The following is a 15,831-nucleotide window of genomic DNA, read 5'->3' as shown; positions in this document are numbered from 1 at the left end:
TCCAACCTTAGCCTGTGTCCCATCATACCTTGACATGTAAGGACACTTGGCTTTGCCAATGCTACGTGTAACTGGTATGATTCCTTAGTGCAACAGCTTTCATCCCACTAGACACCTGCTTCGTTCTGTCCCATGCTACCATATGATTATTGGTCTGTGTAGAATATTGTATATAAAGCTGAAAATAGGCTGATAGAGAGGAACAGTGGCTGAGTTTGGCATTGACAAATGCATAATACATAACTAGAGTAACTGTTTGCTTTTGAAATGTGTATCTTATCTTGGAAGACAGCAGGAAGGTGACCGTGATGGCTGGGTCATCATGACTATAAGCTCAAAACTGCATGTAAGTGGTGTTGGACAGATATAAGAACATAAGAACAGACCTGCTGGATCAGGCCCAAGGCCCATCTAGTAATCCAGGGCTCCTCAAGATGCCAGTGTCTTAATGCAACCACTTCTGACCATTTCTGGTGCATCTGAATGTGATGGCTTGTGCATGAGACACAGATCAGAGGTGCTTGTGTTTGATAGGGAGCTCCATGGTGCTGGGCACGTCACTTGCAAGACACCCTGGAGGGATGTTGTCTGGGTAGCCTCTCAATAGCTTGGCTGAAAGGAGGCTGGAAAATTTACTGATGTATGATGTGCACAGAAGGAGGGTGAGGGGCTGGTGAGAGAGAGGTGAGCCTTAAGAAAAGACTTTGCAACTGCTGAGAGCTTGGGGAGGAAATAATACAAGATGCATAATTCTTTTGCCACATCCCTTCTGTTCTTAGGCTCAGAGGTAAAAACAGTTCTTGGGAATTTCCAAGAGAAGCATATCTTTCCTTCACCCTTCATTTTTAATGTCATTTCCAGTTGGAGTTTAGTCCCCGAGTTCCCACCACAATATGCAATAGTAATAGGCAAGGAGAGCTGGTCTTGTGGTAGCAAGCATGACTTGTCCTCTTAGCTAAGCAGGGTCCACCCTGGTTGCATATGAATGGGAGACGAGACGTGTGAGCACTGGAAGATATTCCCCTGAGGGGAGGGAGCCGCCACTCTGGGAAGAGCAGAAGGTTCCAAGTTCCCTCCCTGGCAGCATCTCCTAAATAGGGCTGAGAGAGATTTCTGCCTACAACCTTGAAGAAGCCGCTGCCAGTCTGTGTAGACAATACTGCTAGAGAGACCAATGGTCTGACTCAGTATATGGTAGCTTCCTATGTAGTCCAGCATCCTTTCACACAGTGGCCCACCAGATGCCTCTGGGGAGCCCACAGGCAAGAGGTATGTGCATGCCCTCTCTCCTGCTGTTGCTCCCCTGCAACTGGGATTGAGAGGCATTGTGCCTCTGAGGCTGGAGATGGCCCACAGCCACCAGAAAAGTAGCCATTGATAGACCTGTCCACCATGTATCTGTCTAAGCCCCTTTTAAAGCCATCCAAGCTGATGGCCATCACCACATCTCGTGGCAAAGAATTCCATAGATTAATTATGCGCTGTGTGGAAAGTACTTCTGCTTGACGGTCCTAAATTTCCCAACCTTCATTTTCATGGGGTGTCTCTGGTTCTAGTGTTGTGAGAGAGGAAGAAAAATCTCTCTGTCCACCCTCTCCACTCCATGCATAAATTTATACACCTTGATCACATCTTCCCTTAGTTGCCTCTTTTCCAAGGTAAAGAGCCCCAGATGCTGTAGCCTAGCTTCATAAGGAAGGTGCTCCAGGCCCCTGATCATTTTGGTTGCCCTCTTCTGCACCTTTTCCAGTTCTACAATATCCTTCTTAAGATACAGTGACCAAAGCTGTATGTGGTACTCCAGATGTGGCCGCACCACAGATTTGTATAAGGGCATTATAATACTAGCGTTCTTATTTTCAGTCCCCTTCCTAATGATTCCTGGCATGGAATTAGCTTTTCTCACAGCTGCCACACACTGAGACAACACTTTCAATGAGCTGTCCACCACAACCTCAAGATCTCTCTCTGGTCAGTCAGCTCAGATCCCATCAGATCTTCATAGATTTTGTTCACCTATTAAATAGTTTGGAAATCTCTTGGTTTTATAAATAGAGAGGTAGGTGTGTGTGTGTGTGTGTGTGAGAGAGAGAGAGAGAGAGAGAGAGAGAGAGAGAGAGAGAGAGAGACCATAAAGTATCAATCATAACCTTCATGGTGCTGTGTCTGTTGGCACTACCACTATTTCTTTTCACCGCTCCTGGCATCTCTTGTTCCAGAAATGTGAAAGTAAGGCTGATATAAGTTTAATCTCTGCTTTCCAGAGTCCTTGTACTAGTAGCATCTACAACTTTCCTTATCAGTTTGAACTCCTTGCAGCAATAATAATAATACTGGTAATCATTAACATATATTGTTCTAGATTTATTTTGATATCCAGGTTGAGGAGAAATAATTTGCACATTCATTCAAAGGACCCATTTCTGGAAAAGATGCTATGTTGCAATGAATAGGGGCAATTGCTACCCCTCTGCTAAATATAAAAAACACTACTTAAAGGGGCCTCTTTGCCCATTTATTAAATAGGTCTTAATCAGGCTGTAGGCTTCCCCCAGACAGCTTAAACATACCATTAGTTCTGTTTGAAAGCAGGACAGATATAGGAAGTGCTCCTAGAAATATTGGAGACAGTCCACTGGGAACTTCTCCAGGAGAAGCCCCAAAGAGAGTGCCATTGCATTCAGGCATGCTTTTGTGTATTACCAGTGAATTGTGCAACTGGCATTTTAAAGCTGCATCCTACATCTGCTGAAGAAGAAATTGGAGCCATGCTCAAAGACAAAAGTCTTCTGTGCAAGAAAATCTGAAAATAATGGCACGTGAGCATTTTACCAGTGAACATTTTAACCTTAAGTGACTTGGAGCTTGATTCTGTTCTTAAAAGAACTTTTGTGACTCAAGCACAGTACCTAATAACGGAGTGGAACAATGAGTGAGTGTGCAGTGGTGTATAATATTATGCTCTTTACCAATACTGTGCATAGTGTGTAACTTTTTGCACGGATGGATGGCTTTGGAAAATCAAGAGCTTCGTGATAAAAGCCAATCAAGACTGAACATGGCTGGTTAGCTTTGTGAAATGTGAGTCATGTCACTGGAGTAGCTTGGCATGCAAAGATAAGTACATGAAAGGGTATGTTCTGACATGGCAATTTGCAGCCACTGGCTGATGTCCTAGAGTGATTGCCATTGTGTGTCAGTGGATGTCCATGCAGTCCTCTTGTTTTGCTCTTTGTTTTAAATAATAATAATCTGGTGAACTATGGGATTATTCTGAGCAAGTTGCCTGAATGGTCCATGAGCATGAGCAGGATACGGGAATCTTTTTGGCATCACACTCCTAAATACACATATTCATTTATTTACTGCATTTGTTTCTGGGTGCAATGCTTCCGGGTAAAATACAAAGTGCTGATTATTTCTTATAAAGCCCTTAACGGTTTGTATCTAGGCTATTTAAGAGAGCGCCTCCTTTGTCATAAACCCTGCTGCATGTTATGATCTTCGGGAGAGGTCCGGTTACAGTTGCCACCAGTTTGGTGGCGACCCAGGGCAACCAATCTCTGTGGCTGCCCCAGATGTGCTCCCTACTGAAATAAGAGGATCTCTTTCTCCTGTTTGTTTTCAGGAAGACCCTCAAGACTCTCCTGCTCTTGCAGGCTTTTAATTAGAATTTTAATAATTTTAGTAACTTGTTTTAATAACGGTTTGTACTATTGTATTGTGTCTCGTATATTTTAATCTGTGTTGTCTTTTAAATATTATTTTTAAATTTTGTACACTACAAGAAGCATACCTAGAAATATGAAAGAAAAAACAGGGCGGGGGGGAGACAAATGTTTATTTCCAGGGGGGGAAACCTTGGATTTTAGCCCCACCCCCACCAGGTCTTCACATCTCTAAGCATAAGCAACGTAATTTGATTTCAGACCTAGGATATTTGAGAACCAGTGCCATTATACAACAGATAAACACACTTTGCTGTTAATCCTTTCCTTTGCATTCTAAAGTTCTATAAATGGTTCTCAGCCCAAGGCCTTTCAAATTTTATATTTGCTGATCCTTCCGTTAGTCTTTAATTGGATCTAGTGCTAATTCTATCTCACTGACTTGTTTTACCTGCTTATGTTTTGAGAAACAGATGTCATTTTCCATTTTAAAATGAATTATATAAAATATTGAGTACTCATGCCTTGAAGCTGCACTTTTAACTCTTTAGATTTCTTGAAAACCCACGGCCTCCTGGATCAAGCCAAAGGTCCACCTAGTCCAATAGCCAGTCAGATGCTTCCGGGAAACCCAGAAGGAGGGCATGAGGGCAACAGCAGAACTATGCTGTTTATCCCCCAACAACTGGTCTTCAGAGGCATATTGCTGCTGAACCTTCCATGTAGCTGTCATAAAACATTGCATAACTAAACTATGAGATTTGAAATCTCTTCCACATATAAGTAAGGAAAGAGACTTTGAAGATATAATAGTTGGCACTCTTCATCTAAAGCTAGTGCTGATCATGATAATCAATTGATCAGTAAAGAAAGCACCCAAGTAATTTGTATAATGTCAGATATGAGTCAGTTACAAGTAGTGATATAGACAGAATGTTTATAGAGGATGTTTATATATATACACACATAGTACATATGTTTCTTACATACTGTATTTGATACCTACTTTTTCAGACCTCTTGCACTTAGGCAGAACTAGAGGATCGGAATGAGACAAGGATCATTGAAAGCAGCAGCCCTGTGGACCATTCTGCATGTAACATCTAGTGATCCTCAGCATGTGCTACTTGTTGTGCTAAGAGTTGGCAGCCAATGAAGTGGAGCAGAGGATGTGTCAGTATTATGCCACTGCATCATCTGCTGAGCATCTCAGGAAGTTACTGGGGAACGAGGAAAGGGGTTGTTTGGTGCCTGCTTCAGCGACAGCCTTGTGTCTGTTTCTGGCATCTAGTTCTGCCCTTAGCTCACAAACAGAAGCAGGTGTTATACCCACTATTTACACCGAAGGTATTTTGCTGAATTGCATCTATAGGATTTTAGCAGTCTTATCAATGCTTGAGTCTTTAAAAAAGTATACTGCACAGCTATTATTACCCTTTGCGGTGGAACAAATAATTCTGTCATTTGAACATCCAGTATGTCACTATTATAAACCCACCAAAGAAGATTGGTTCCTCTGGGCTATAAAGGAAATTGCCAGCCCACTTATTTCACTCTGTCACCCCCTTTGAAAATCTGATACTCAGATTTTTCTTTTTAAAGTTATGTTCCCAACTGCCACAAATGCATATTATATAGTAAGTCTACTTTACATATAGAAAGGAAATGCTCCAGAACTTATGGTTCTTTTCCTGTTCTGACCTGATCTGAAGACTCATTCTCTGGCAAATATATAGTTGCTGCACCTATGTGCTGCTGTAATGTGACAAGCACACAAATCAAGGTTGGGATCCTGTTCTAAAACTTCAGATTTATCTTACAGTTACATATAAACTTGCCCTGCTACGGAAAAGATTGCCAAAGATGCTGTTCTACATTGTCCTGTTATGGCTTTTGCTACAGCTATGGGCTCTAGCATGAATGGTTCTGCACGATTCAGTACAAGCCTCTGACTCCAGAACACGCAGTTCTGGTGTGTTTGTAGGAGTTCCATGGGAAATCCAGTTTTAAGAAGTAATTCACTTCTCGACTAAGTAAGTAAGTAAATTTATTACGGTCCTTAGACCAGCTTGACATTTAAAATAATACATTTATAATTTACAAAATATTCAAATTGCTAATACAAGCTCTACAAAGTTTGGATGCAAAAAAACAAAACTTGGCCACATTTATAGAAGCAACAGATTTAAAACTTGACAGCAAAAAATCCAAGTAAAATTGATCCGAATGACCAGAATGATTCTTTAAGAGAGGAGCAATAAACTTAATACAAGCATCCCTATAAAATTGACAATACGGAATAACATGAACAACTGACTCTACATCCCCTGAGCCACAAGGGCAATGACACAATGCATATGGAACTCTATATTTCCTGTCTAGGAGTGCAGAGGGAAGGGCATTCAAATGAGCAAGGGTCAGTGCTCTCCTAAACTTAGGTAAAAACATATGATCTAAATATTCAGCCAGTTTGTGGCTGAAGTTTTGAGAGCCTATATAGGTTCCCCTTGGTAACTGAGCACACTCCTCCTGCAGATCTATGTCCAATAGTCGTTGCCTAACAAAACATATCGCCTGATCTAAACCCCTCCCTATAAGGTTTTCCTGGGACTGCCCAGCTGATGCAATTTCGTTTTCAGACCTATTTCCCTTTTAGATGTAAAGCTGTCAATTAACACTAAAGGCGCTAAACCGACTGGGAAGAAAACCAAATACAGCCAGAATTTGATTATACAAAACCAGATTTTCATTTTCAAGGTGGTAACCCCAACCTCTCTTCGAAGAGCCACGTTAGCTGTGCCTCTGGGGGCTTGAAGGATGACCCTTAAGAATTCGACTTAGAGAACAGTGAATTGTCTGTGCCTCTAGAAATTAGGGGGGAAACACAGTCTTAAACCTAATGTTTTACAAATCCTGTTGCCACTGACACTGCATTTTCCTTATTTTTCTTCTTGACATTGTTATGAATGTAGTACCAGTGTGGTATATATTAAGTACACATGCAACTTACTTGCTGCTTACAAACACTCAACTGTTATTAACAATATTAAAATCAAAAGCAACTGACATGATACAAGGGTGAAAAAGCGTTTTTGGGCCTTTACTGTTTAGCTGCTCGTTTTCCTGAACCATCAAACAGGTTTTTAAGCTCCCTGCTTTGAGAAATTCATTTGTGATTCATTGGTGAAGCTGTTGAAGATGTGTTAGCCTTATTATAAACCCTAGTGTGCCCTATCTCTTTTGCATGTGTATATCAAATCATTGGATCACATTCTTTTTTATCTGGGCCAAATACATCACATGGTTGGGGACTTAACAGCAAAACAAAGCAAACAAGTTTTCATTTGTTTTGTTCTACTATCTTGAAGAAAATAACTAGCTTTCATTAATCCTTGTCAGTTGATAGATTTACAGTGATGGGGGCTGACTGAGCCTCCTGGTTTTAGAAATGTGTGTTGGCAGCTTGTTGAAAATGTATATCTCATCAGAAGGCCTGCATAGTGGATTGTCGATGGTTGAATATTGGCAAGAATGTTGACTGGATTGTTTTGTGAGTGTTAAATGAGTGATACTTGCATTCGACTGTGGCATGTTTAGAATGAAGGATGTCAGTCACTTTTTAGTTTCTAGCTGTGAGATTTTGGATTTCATCATAGAATTGGTCAGAGATTTAGGTGAACAAGAGTACTTTTAAAGATATTCCGTCCATATTAAACAATGCGTATATTGTTAGTAAACTGACATGACAGTAAATCTTTGTTGTGTATAGACGGTCCATTGTACATGGTTTTGATTTGGGGAAAACAAGCCAGTTGAATGTGTTAGAGTGTGGATGTGTATCAGGCAGGCCTCAAAGCTAAGCTAATGAGAGGAAAAGGCAGAGTGCACTGCTGAAGTCACAGCCAGTTGTAATGGATTTCCACTTTTATTGGTCAAATAATTCAGAAACATTTCCTCTTCCCATTACAATAAAACCTCAATAAAAAATTTCTTGCACTGCAGTGATAAACTAACCACCGTAGCTCTGTATATTATGGGCATTTTTGTTCTCAAGGTGCCATTGAAATAGCCTCACCTCAGTTTCTTTAGGTATCACTTTGGAATGCAGAAACAACAGTGGTTAGGGAGTGAATGCTCACTGTGACCATGACTGTTGATTTTTTAAATTCAAATTCAGTAGGGGTGGCTTTTAGAGAAATAGTATTAGGAATCCTGTGCTAAGCATAAGAGCAGAAGCATGGAGTCCTGATGTTGCCATGAGCAGTTCTAATCATGTGTTGCATAGAACTCCCCCCCCCCTTTTGTTTTTTAGAAAAGTGAAACGACAGTGCATATATTCTAGGTGCAGGAGCTCTTTCAGGTGCTGATGCATTCATTGTAAGAAACTGCAGCAGATTTGAGGCCATTTGCTCCTAGCTGTTGAGTTCCCAGTTTGCCAAAGACAGATGTTTTCTGTAGACAACATGATTTTGTCCAGCACTGTTAAATAAGAAGATTAGGGTTGGTTAGCTGAGGGATTTATTTAATTGAACTAGCATGCAGCCACCTGTGCAGTTTTGAAAAGAAGAAACAAATCTTAAGCAGTTCATTTTAGTGGGGCTTTCTGGAACGTCTGTCTCCTCCAGCAGCTGTTAACTGAGCTATTCATAGATCACTGCTGACACTAGTTTATATTGCTGCTACTGCTGCCATTGCCATAAATCTGTATTTTCAAGCTGCATAAGGCTGTGTTACACATAGTGCTGGCTTTACATTTTTAAAGGACTGAATAAAATATATTGAAATGATCTGACAATCATGCCCATAAATATTTCCTCAGAAAGCAGTCCCAGAATGGAAGGGGTTTGTGCACATACTGTTTGTTCACGAGGCTTTGTTCATATTGTTGTTCAAGTTGAACTGGCTTGATGTTCAAATTCTAGGTAATTTGCCAACTTTTCGATTTCTTCGAACCCTTTGCAAATACTTAGAATATCCACATCCAACAGCACAATGGCAGACTCCTTCAGTGAGCTTTCATCCCTTTGAATTATAATTGTGTACTGGTTACACAATGCATATGTTGTCTGATGGACAGTTTGACTGCTTGCATAATGCTGGATGCCAGCCTGCTGCAGAAAGTCTTCTATGGTCATATTTCTCCCTTGGCTTGTCAAATCCATGTGAAGAAAGTCTGCCAGATGTGTAATTATCTCCTGCTCTCCCACCAGCTCAGTATACGTGGGGCTGGATCTTGCGCACGCAGAGGCTTCATCTGCTTTCTCCAAAGCATGGTGATGGAACTGTTGGTTGTCAAGAGATTCGGACTGTGTCCGTTTCTTTTCTTGGTCAACAGCAGGGCTGACACTTTGAGCATTTTCTGTTCTGTCCTGGCATGGAAGTGTGCATATCTTTGGGACTGAAGAGGCAGTATATTCTCTTGCTGCTTGCTCCTGAGAGCCGACTATAAGGCCCCACTGTTGATTCCTTTGACTCAGCCACAGCTGCGCTGTTGCTAGCTCATCTGAAGCAGTGTCATAATAATGCTCTCTGTGAATAATGCTGTCCATGCATTTGGCACCAACCTGCATCAGTTTGGCTTTACTGCCTCCTGTTACCCAGTACTCCTGTTGAAGTTGGACTTTCTGCATGGAGGAGAGTTCTTGTGTTGCTTCCATGTTCCTGTTAGGAGGGGAAAATATATATTTAATAATTCAAGAGTTTGGTTTTACAGATGGTGCTTACCATATGATTACACCAAAGCTTTATTGGAGGAAAAAGGCAATGGTTTGTTTCCTCTCTTTCATTACTTGGCTGTGGTGTTCTTTGCTCTTCATTTGACTGGAAAAACTTCCTTAGATTCCGCCTTGCATGTTTTCCTCTATTAGGTTATAAAACAATAAGTGCAGGCTGGTATTTCACATTCTTAGGTGACTGGGGCACCTGGTGTGCCACCCCACCCTCCAACACCCTTAGTGAAAGTGAATGGTTAAATATTTTATGAATATTTATCAACTGTTGTGCCAGGTTACTGGCTTGATTTAATGTGAAGGGCTGGGGCGTAGCTATAATATAATGGGATGGGGGAAGACAAATGTCCCTGAGCCCCCAAGGAGGGAGGGATGCTCTAACTGGGCAATAATTGCTCTTTGCTTTCCTCCTCCTGCCTCTTTGAAGATGGTGGTGGGCTTTAGGGGGCCCATCTTCAAATTTTGTCCCAGGTGCCACTGCAACCTTGCTATATAATAATAATAATTAATATACTCCTGTGAAGGGCTAAGCTAGGGGTACATATATATAAATTGCTAAACAGTATATTCATACATTTCTAAATATATTCCAGTGGACATCATCTTGTAGCATACAGTGATCTCTGAATAGTATTCTAGAGGTGAACATTCCAGTCTTCTAAGATGGTTTTTGTATGAGGGACTCTGCTTCTCTGCAGGATACACGTTTAATATTACTTTCAGGTTTTTCCTTGTGGGGGATGTCTCCCCCTAGTGATGTTGCTTGTCCCTAGTCCCACTTTTTGGCTCTAATTTCAGTTCTGGAAAGAAGTGGCAGAAATCTTTCTTCCTGCCAGGAAGAAAATTATGAATCTGAAAGAAAGCATTAAATATAATTGTTTTTGAAGTACTTATGTTCATATGAGAGAAACTCCAAACAATCTTGACATTTTAAAAAAATTAGATAAAAATACCAAGTATTTGTATGGTTCCTTGAGTTTTAGGTAAAGTATCTTTTTACCCTTATAACAACCTGTAAGGTCATTAAATATTATTTTTCCTGTACTGCAGCCGGGGGACTGAGAGGGAGTGACTTGCCTAAGGCCATCTAATGAGTTCATGGCAGAGGCAAGATTTAAACCAAGGAAGTTCTGATCTGCAATTCATTCTCTTAGCCACTGTAATACACCAGTTTTTTTGTTTGTTTGTTTTTTGGCGGGGTGTGCGTGTGTGTCTAATTGGTTTTTAAGAGCATAACCCAAAGACTAGGATCAAAAGCACTGTGCAGCTAGTTCCACGAGCCCAATGAAGACATGTGTTTCTCAGATAGCAGCCCCTCATGGCACATACCAAGCCACGTTTGAAACAAAGACCCATTTGTGGTACAGCATGGAAGTCAGCTGTTCAAGAAAAATAGAAACCAAGTATTCAGTATGTCCTTACAAGCCTCTTGGATCTCACTTATAGAAGATACCACAATAGCACTGACAACCAGGATCTGGTGTTCTTTTTTTCTGATACTGTTCAGCTGCCTTTATTAGATAAGAAACAGGACACACCTTCTTCAGAGTCCACAATATTTGTTGGTAGGGACAACTAGGCCATTATCACCTCATCCCTGTCATGGAAGGAAGGGTAATTACCCCAATGCTTGTATTTTACTTATTTATCTTAGGGCCAAGTCAGGACCGACTGCGGAGCTATGTTTAAAAAGTCTGGCTTTGTATATCTAAAATGGGACAGGGTCTACCCTTGACAGCAAAATCTATGCAAGGATAAGGAGAGCTGAACCTTGCTTGCTCACCCACCTTACTTCCTGTAGGTATGGAGTACTTTTCTCCCAGTCATGCTCTGATAATGGGAAGGTGACAAAGTGCGGGGAAGTGGAGAGAGTTTGCTTTGCCCTCACCTGTAAAAAGTAGGTGTCCCCCCACCCCATTTTAAATATGAATGAGGCACGCACACATATGTGGCTGCCCAATCTCATCTAGTTTTCCCCTCAGTTTATCCAGGGAACGTCTCGATATTTTGTCAGCCTCTATATGTGAAGAAGAACTGTATGGTAGTCCTGTATGGTAGAAATTTGCTTTCCTATCTGAGTGGTTCATGCTAGTTCAGTTAGTTTTTCTTGATACCATTTGCAATAATTCTTACACAGCATGGCCAAAGTGACAATACTCACCTCCCTGTTCTTATTGCAGGTTGTTCTGACTGATTAATCCGTAGTCCCTTTCCTTTTACTTTCCATTTGACAAATCACATTATCAGTAACTTCTCTTAAGGATTTTGAAATGGCCCACCTTGTCATCTGTCTCGGAATTAAAAGATATGGAAGATGTTTAGTAATGCCTTTCGTTTTCTCCTTGTTTCGGTCAGTTTCTTCAGGGTGCAAACCCACTGTTCTTGCCAGCCGTCTCCGTGCTTAAACAAAGCGTGCACAGATCCTTCCCTCCACCCCCTGTTTATTTTTAGTTACTATTTGGGCTTCTATGGCAACAGTGTGTGTGGCAACAGCTTGTAGTTACTGTTTATAGACACCTCCGGTGGATTATTATTTTTGAAGTTGATGAATTGTATTATTCTGTCTGCCAGTCCTAAATTTATTGTTTATATTTATGAAAACATTTGTATCCTATCTTTGTGGACTACCTTTTAGATGGCTCCCAACACTTAAAAATTCATAACATCAATGAAAACACATTATCCGTAACAAATAAAACATAATAATCAAATGACAAAGACAAATGAGATGCATACAAATGGAACAAACAGAAAAACAGGCAAAGCAGCATCAACCATGAGAGCCAGTGTGGTGTAGTGGTTGGAGTGCTGGACTAGGACCGGGGAGACCCGAGTTCAAATCCCCATTCAGCTTCATGAGACTGGCTGGGTGACTCTGGGCCAGTCACTTCTCTCTCAGCCTAGCCTACTTCACAGGGTTGTTGGGAGGAGAAACTCAAGTATGCAGTACACCACTCTGGGCTCCTTGGAGGAAGAGCGGGATAGAAAATGTAAAAATAAATAAATAAGTAAACCCACTCACCCGGACTAACAAGAAATAGGCAGAAGAGCATCTGCTATGTATGCAGAAGGTCTCAGGTTCAATCTCTGGCATTGCCAGGCAGAGCAAGGAAAGACACCTGCTTGGAACCTTAAAGAGCGGTTGCCAGTCAGTGTAGACAGTACTGAGCAAGATGGACCAAGGGTCTGAGTTTGTAGAAGGCAGCTTCCTATGTTGCACTTTTGCCAAAGCCTAAAGGCCAGCAGAGATAGCAGAGCAAGCCTCCCTTTGGTGTGTGAGTGGGGGGGGGGGGTTCCATCATCTCACTGCCACTGATGTAAAGGCCATGGCCCAGGTCACTAGTCACCTTAGATCTGTGTTTGTGGTACAGCTTTGTTGTACTGCTGTTCCTGATGTGCAGCCTGCTTCATTCAGGAGTCTTACCTTAGTCTAGAGAGCATGTAAATGTGTGAGAGAATAACTGCCGTGTGTAGCTGAGCTGGAGCAGCTGTTCTCAAGAGCGAATCCTGTATCTCTCCCTTTTCCTTCTAGCGGCGGCTACTAGGAATGGGTCCAACTGTGTGCCTTGGCCAGTGTGAGCATGTGTGTATTTAGTTCTAAGTGGGCTGTAGCTTTTAGCTCTGAAATATCTGTTTTTCAGTAACAGGGTTAAAGGAAACAATTTGCAATGCTCGTGGATATTCATCTACTACCCCTCCTGTATTCTACCAAAGACAACCACAGGACTCTGTGGTCGCCAGGAGTTGACACCGACTTGACGGCACACTTTACCTTCACTGTGTTATGGGATATTTGGATGAGTCGCAGACTGGAAATTCAGTTTGTTGAGAAACAGGTTAAGATACAGGTGTCCTTATTCAAACAGAGTAAGCTGCACAGGGATAGCTTTTCCAAATGTGATATGTAACATTAAAAACCCTCTGTCCTGCACTTAGGATTGTGACTAGTTTGACCAGGTCACCTAACAGATGGTTATTGACAATGGTGACCACCTGTATGTGTGAATGTGAAACAACTGTCTGACGTCAGGCCCACCAAACCAGATAAGCTAGGAAAAGGATCTGGAGAACAGTCACCAGCAAGCAGGGCAACAGGAAAAGGTTCAGGAGGGCTGGGCAAATCCCAAGAGCTTCTTCCTTCAGCCAAACTGGGTTTCCAAGTTTGGTTTGAAGGCAAGCTGTATGACTTGCGGTAACCATGGTTTGCCCAATCCAGATGCCACAGCAGACCATTGTTACCACAAATCAGGAAGTGGGGAAGGGAATGGGAGTGGATGAGGGGAACGAGGGAGCACACAAGTCAAGAGTGTGTTCATTTCTGATTGATTTCTGCACTGGTCCATAGGTTTAGTGGCTGCCCTCTTTTTAGAGCAAGGTTTCTCCTTCCCTGGACACCTGCAAGTGATGTTTGGAACCATAAACATGCCTACAAGATAAAATATAGTGTAGAGTTCCCTGGGGAAAGTCTGCTAGACACTAATGCAGTGACTCAGTGCTTACAGGTGAAAGGGAATGATTAGTTCCATGCAGGAAGACACATAACCTGCTTAGCCAGTAGGCTAATTTTGGAAATCTGCATTTCCACAGTTCTTGCAATATATAGCTTGCAGGAAGCTAGGTTAAGCTCAGCCAGCTGGGCAAAAAGGCACCTCTTGAAAGTGGTGGCGTTATATTTAGCGGGATAGCAGCAATCCATCCCAGCATAGCATCCCTTCTGGTGGCTGTTGCTGGTGTTTCCTTGTGTTTCTTTTTAGATTGTGAGCCCTTTGGGGAACAGGGAACCATCTTCTCGTTCCTTTTGCTATGGAAACTGCTTTAACACATTTTTTGTTGGAAAAACCTTTTGTACATATTTTTAAGAATGAGGGAACAAACAGATTTGTTTGTTTTTTTAAATCCAGCCTACGTTATTTTCTCTATAGCTGTTGGAAACAGATTATTAACAACTTCATTAGCAGAAGTATATTTGTTGTATATAGTATTTGGTTTGCACTGCCATGCAGGACAGTTGTTGGCCACTGGTGAAGATCCGCCTTTGTTTGCACGCTGATGGTTGGAGGAGATAGACAGGCTGGAAAGGGGAATTGCCTTCCTGCATTCCCAGCTGAAAGCAAGCTAAATCTGTTGGGTGGAGAACCTGTCTTGACCCAGAGAGAGGACACACACCTTGCTGCTTCCACTCTCACTCCTGTGTTGCTGCCACAGCCAGATACGCCTTTCTTCTTTCTCCTGCTGCTGTGGGCATGTCCTCACTGAGCCATTTTTGGAAGGGCGGTATAGAAATCGAATGAATGAATGAATGTTGTAAATAGTAGGTGTGACAGTTTTGCTAATAACAGTAATGTAGTAACTCCTTTACAATGAAAGACGACCCCCAGTACTATGTATATACTATAGAAGGCTGCGAATGTAAATGTTTGAATTTTGCCATGTTTTGGTCATTGTCAGGAGGTTGAGATTTTTCTGTGTTTGTCCAAACTTCACAGAAGGTCCAGAACCTTAGGTTATGAAAGCTATGCTACAGTGCATGCAGCATGCTCGATAAATTAAAGAATACACTATATGTACATTACTGTATAATTGCTTTAGCCTCAGTCCTTTTTGAGTGTGGGAGGGAAAGGGGGTGGTGTGAGACAGGCTTATTAAATTAAGTTTTGAAAGTGGTGTGAACCAGAGTCCATGCAAAGCAATATACCCATGCTTCCCAGTTTTAGACATTATTTTTAGTATCCCATGTTGGTGACAAAGAAGGAATTTGCACTCAGTATTTGGTGATGGCAAGAATCTTCTTCTTTGCTGTCTCAGCATCACCATCTTGTAATGTGGTGGTTCTGCTTATTTAATATGCCACCCAATCCACAGACTCAGGGCGGTGTACAAAACAAGAACAGCATCGGGGGGGGGCATTAAATTAAAGGGCAAATGCCTGACAGAAAAGAAATGTCTTCAATAAGGCTGAAAGGAAGGAGGCGGACCGAATGGGGGGGGGAGGGTTCCATAGTAGTGGGGCAGCAACAGAGAAAGCCCTTCTACGGGACCTAGTACTATGGAATTCTCTCAGACTAGGGACTGAAAGAAGGGCAACCTGAGAAGATCTCACAGGATGGGACAGGACTGGCTGGGAGAGGCTGAAGGTAAACAGGTGCTAAACCCTGAAGGGTTTTAAAGGTGAGAACCAGCACTTTGAATTGGTCCCGGAAGCAGATAGATAAACGAGTGCAGCAACTGCAAAAGAGGTGTCATACTATCATATTTTCTAGCACCCATAAGCAGGCGGGCTGCCGCATTCTGGACCAACTGAAGCTTCCAGGTTGTCTTCAAAGGCAATCCCAGGTAGAGCACTTTACAGTAATCCAAACGAGAGATGACGAGGGCATGAGTTACCATTGCCAGGGCCTGCCCGTCGAGATAGGGCCGCAGCTGGTGGATCAGCC

At 42.1% G+C, this 15,831-nt stretch overlaps 2 protein-coding genes across 11 annotated transcripts in view; one reads left to right on the top strand and one right to left on the bottom strand.

The window, feature by feature from the left end:
- The window catches only part of RALGPS1 (Ral GEF with PH domain and SH3 binding motif 1), a 167,997-nt gene that overhangs the window by 2,689 nt on the left and 149,477 nt on the right, over positions 1-15,831 (top strand). The gene's annotated exons all lie outside the window — the stretch shown is intronic.
- Positions 8,170-11,783, bottom strand: LOC128338823 (uncharacterized). Its single transcript, XM_053281823.1, has 2 exons — positions 11,677-11,783; positions 8,170-9,329 (listed from the first exon to the last, which is right to left on the bottom strand). Exons 1-2 carry the CDS (start codon positions 11,682-11,684, stop codon positions 8,558-8,560), a joined length of 780 nt encoding a protein of 259 aa, XP_053137798.1. The 5' UTR covers positions 11,685-11,783; the 3' UTR covers positions 8,170-8,557.

Source organism: Hemicordylus capensis, chromosome 17 (genome assembly GCF_027244095.1).
Source record: "Hemicordylus capensis ecotype Gifberg chromosome 17, rHemCap1.1.pri, whole genome shotgun sequence".
NCBI classification, from domain to species: Eukaryota; Metazoa; Chordata; class Lepidosauria; order Squamata; family Cordylidae; genus Hemicordylus; species Hemicordylus capensis.
Note: the sequence above shows the minus strand (reverse complement) of the source record. Positions and strands in the feature narration are given on the sequence as shown.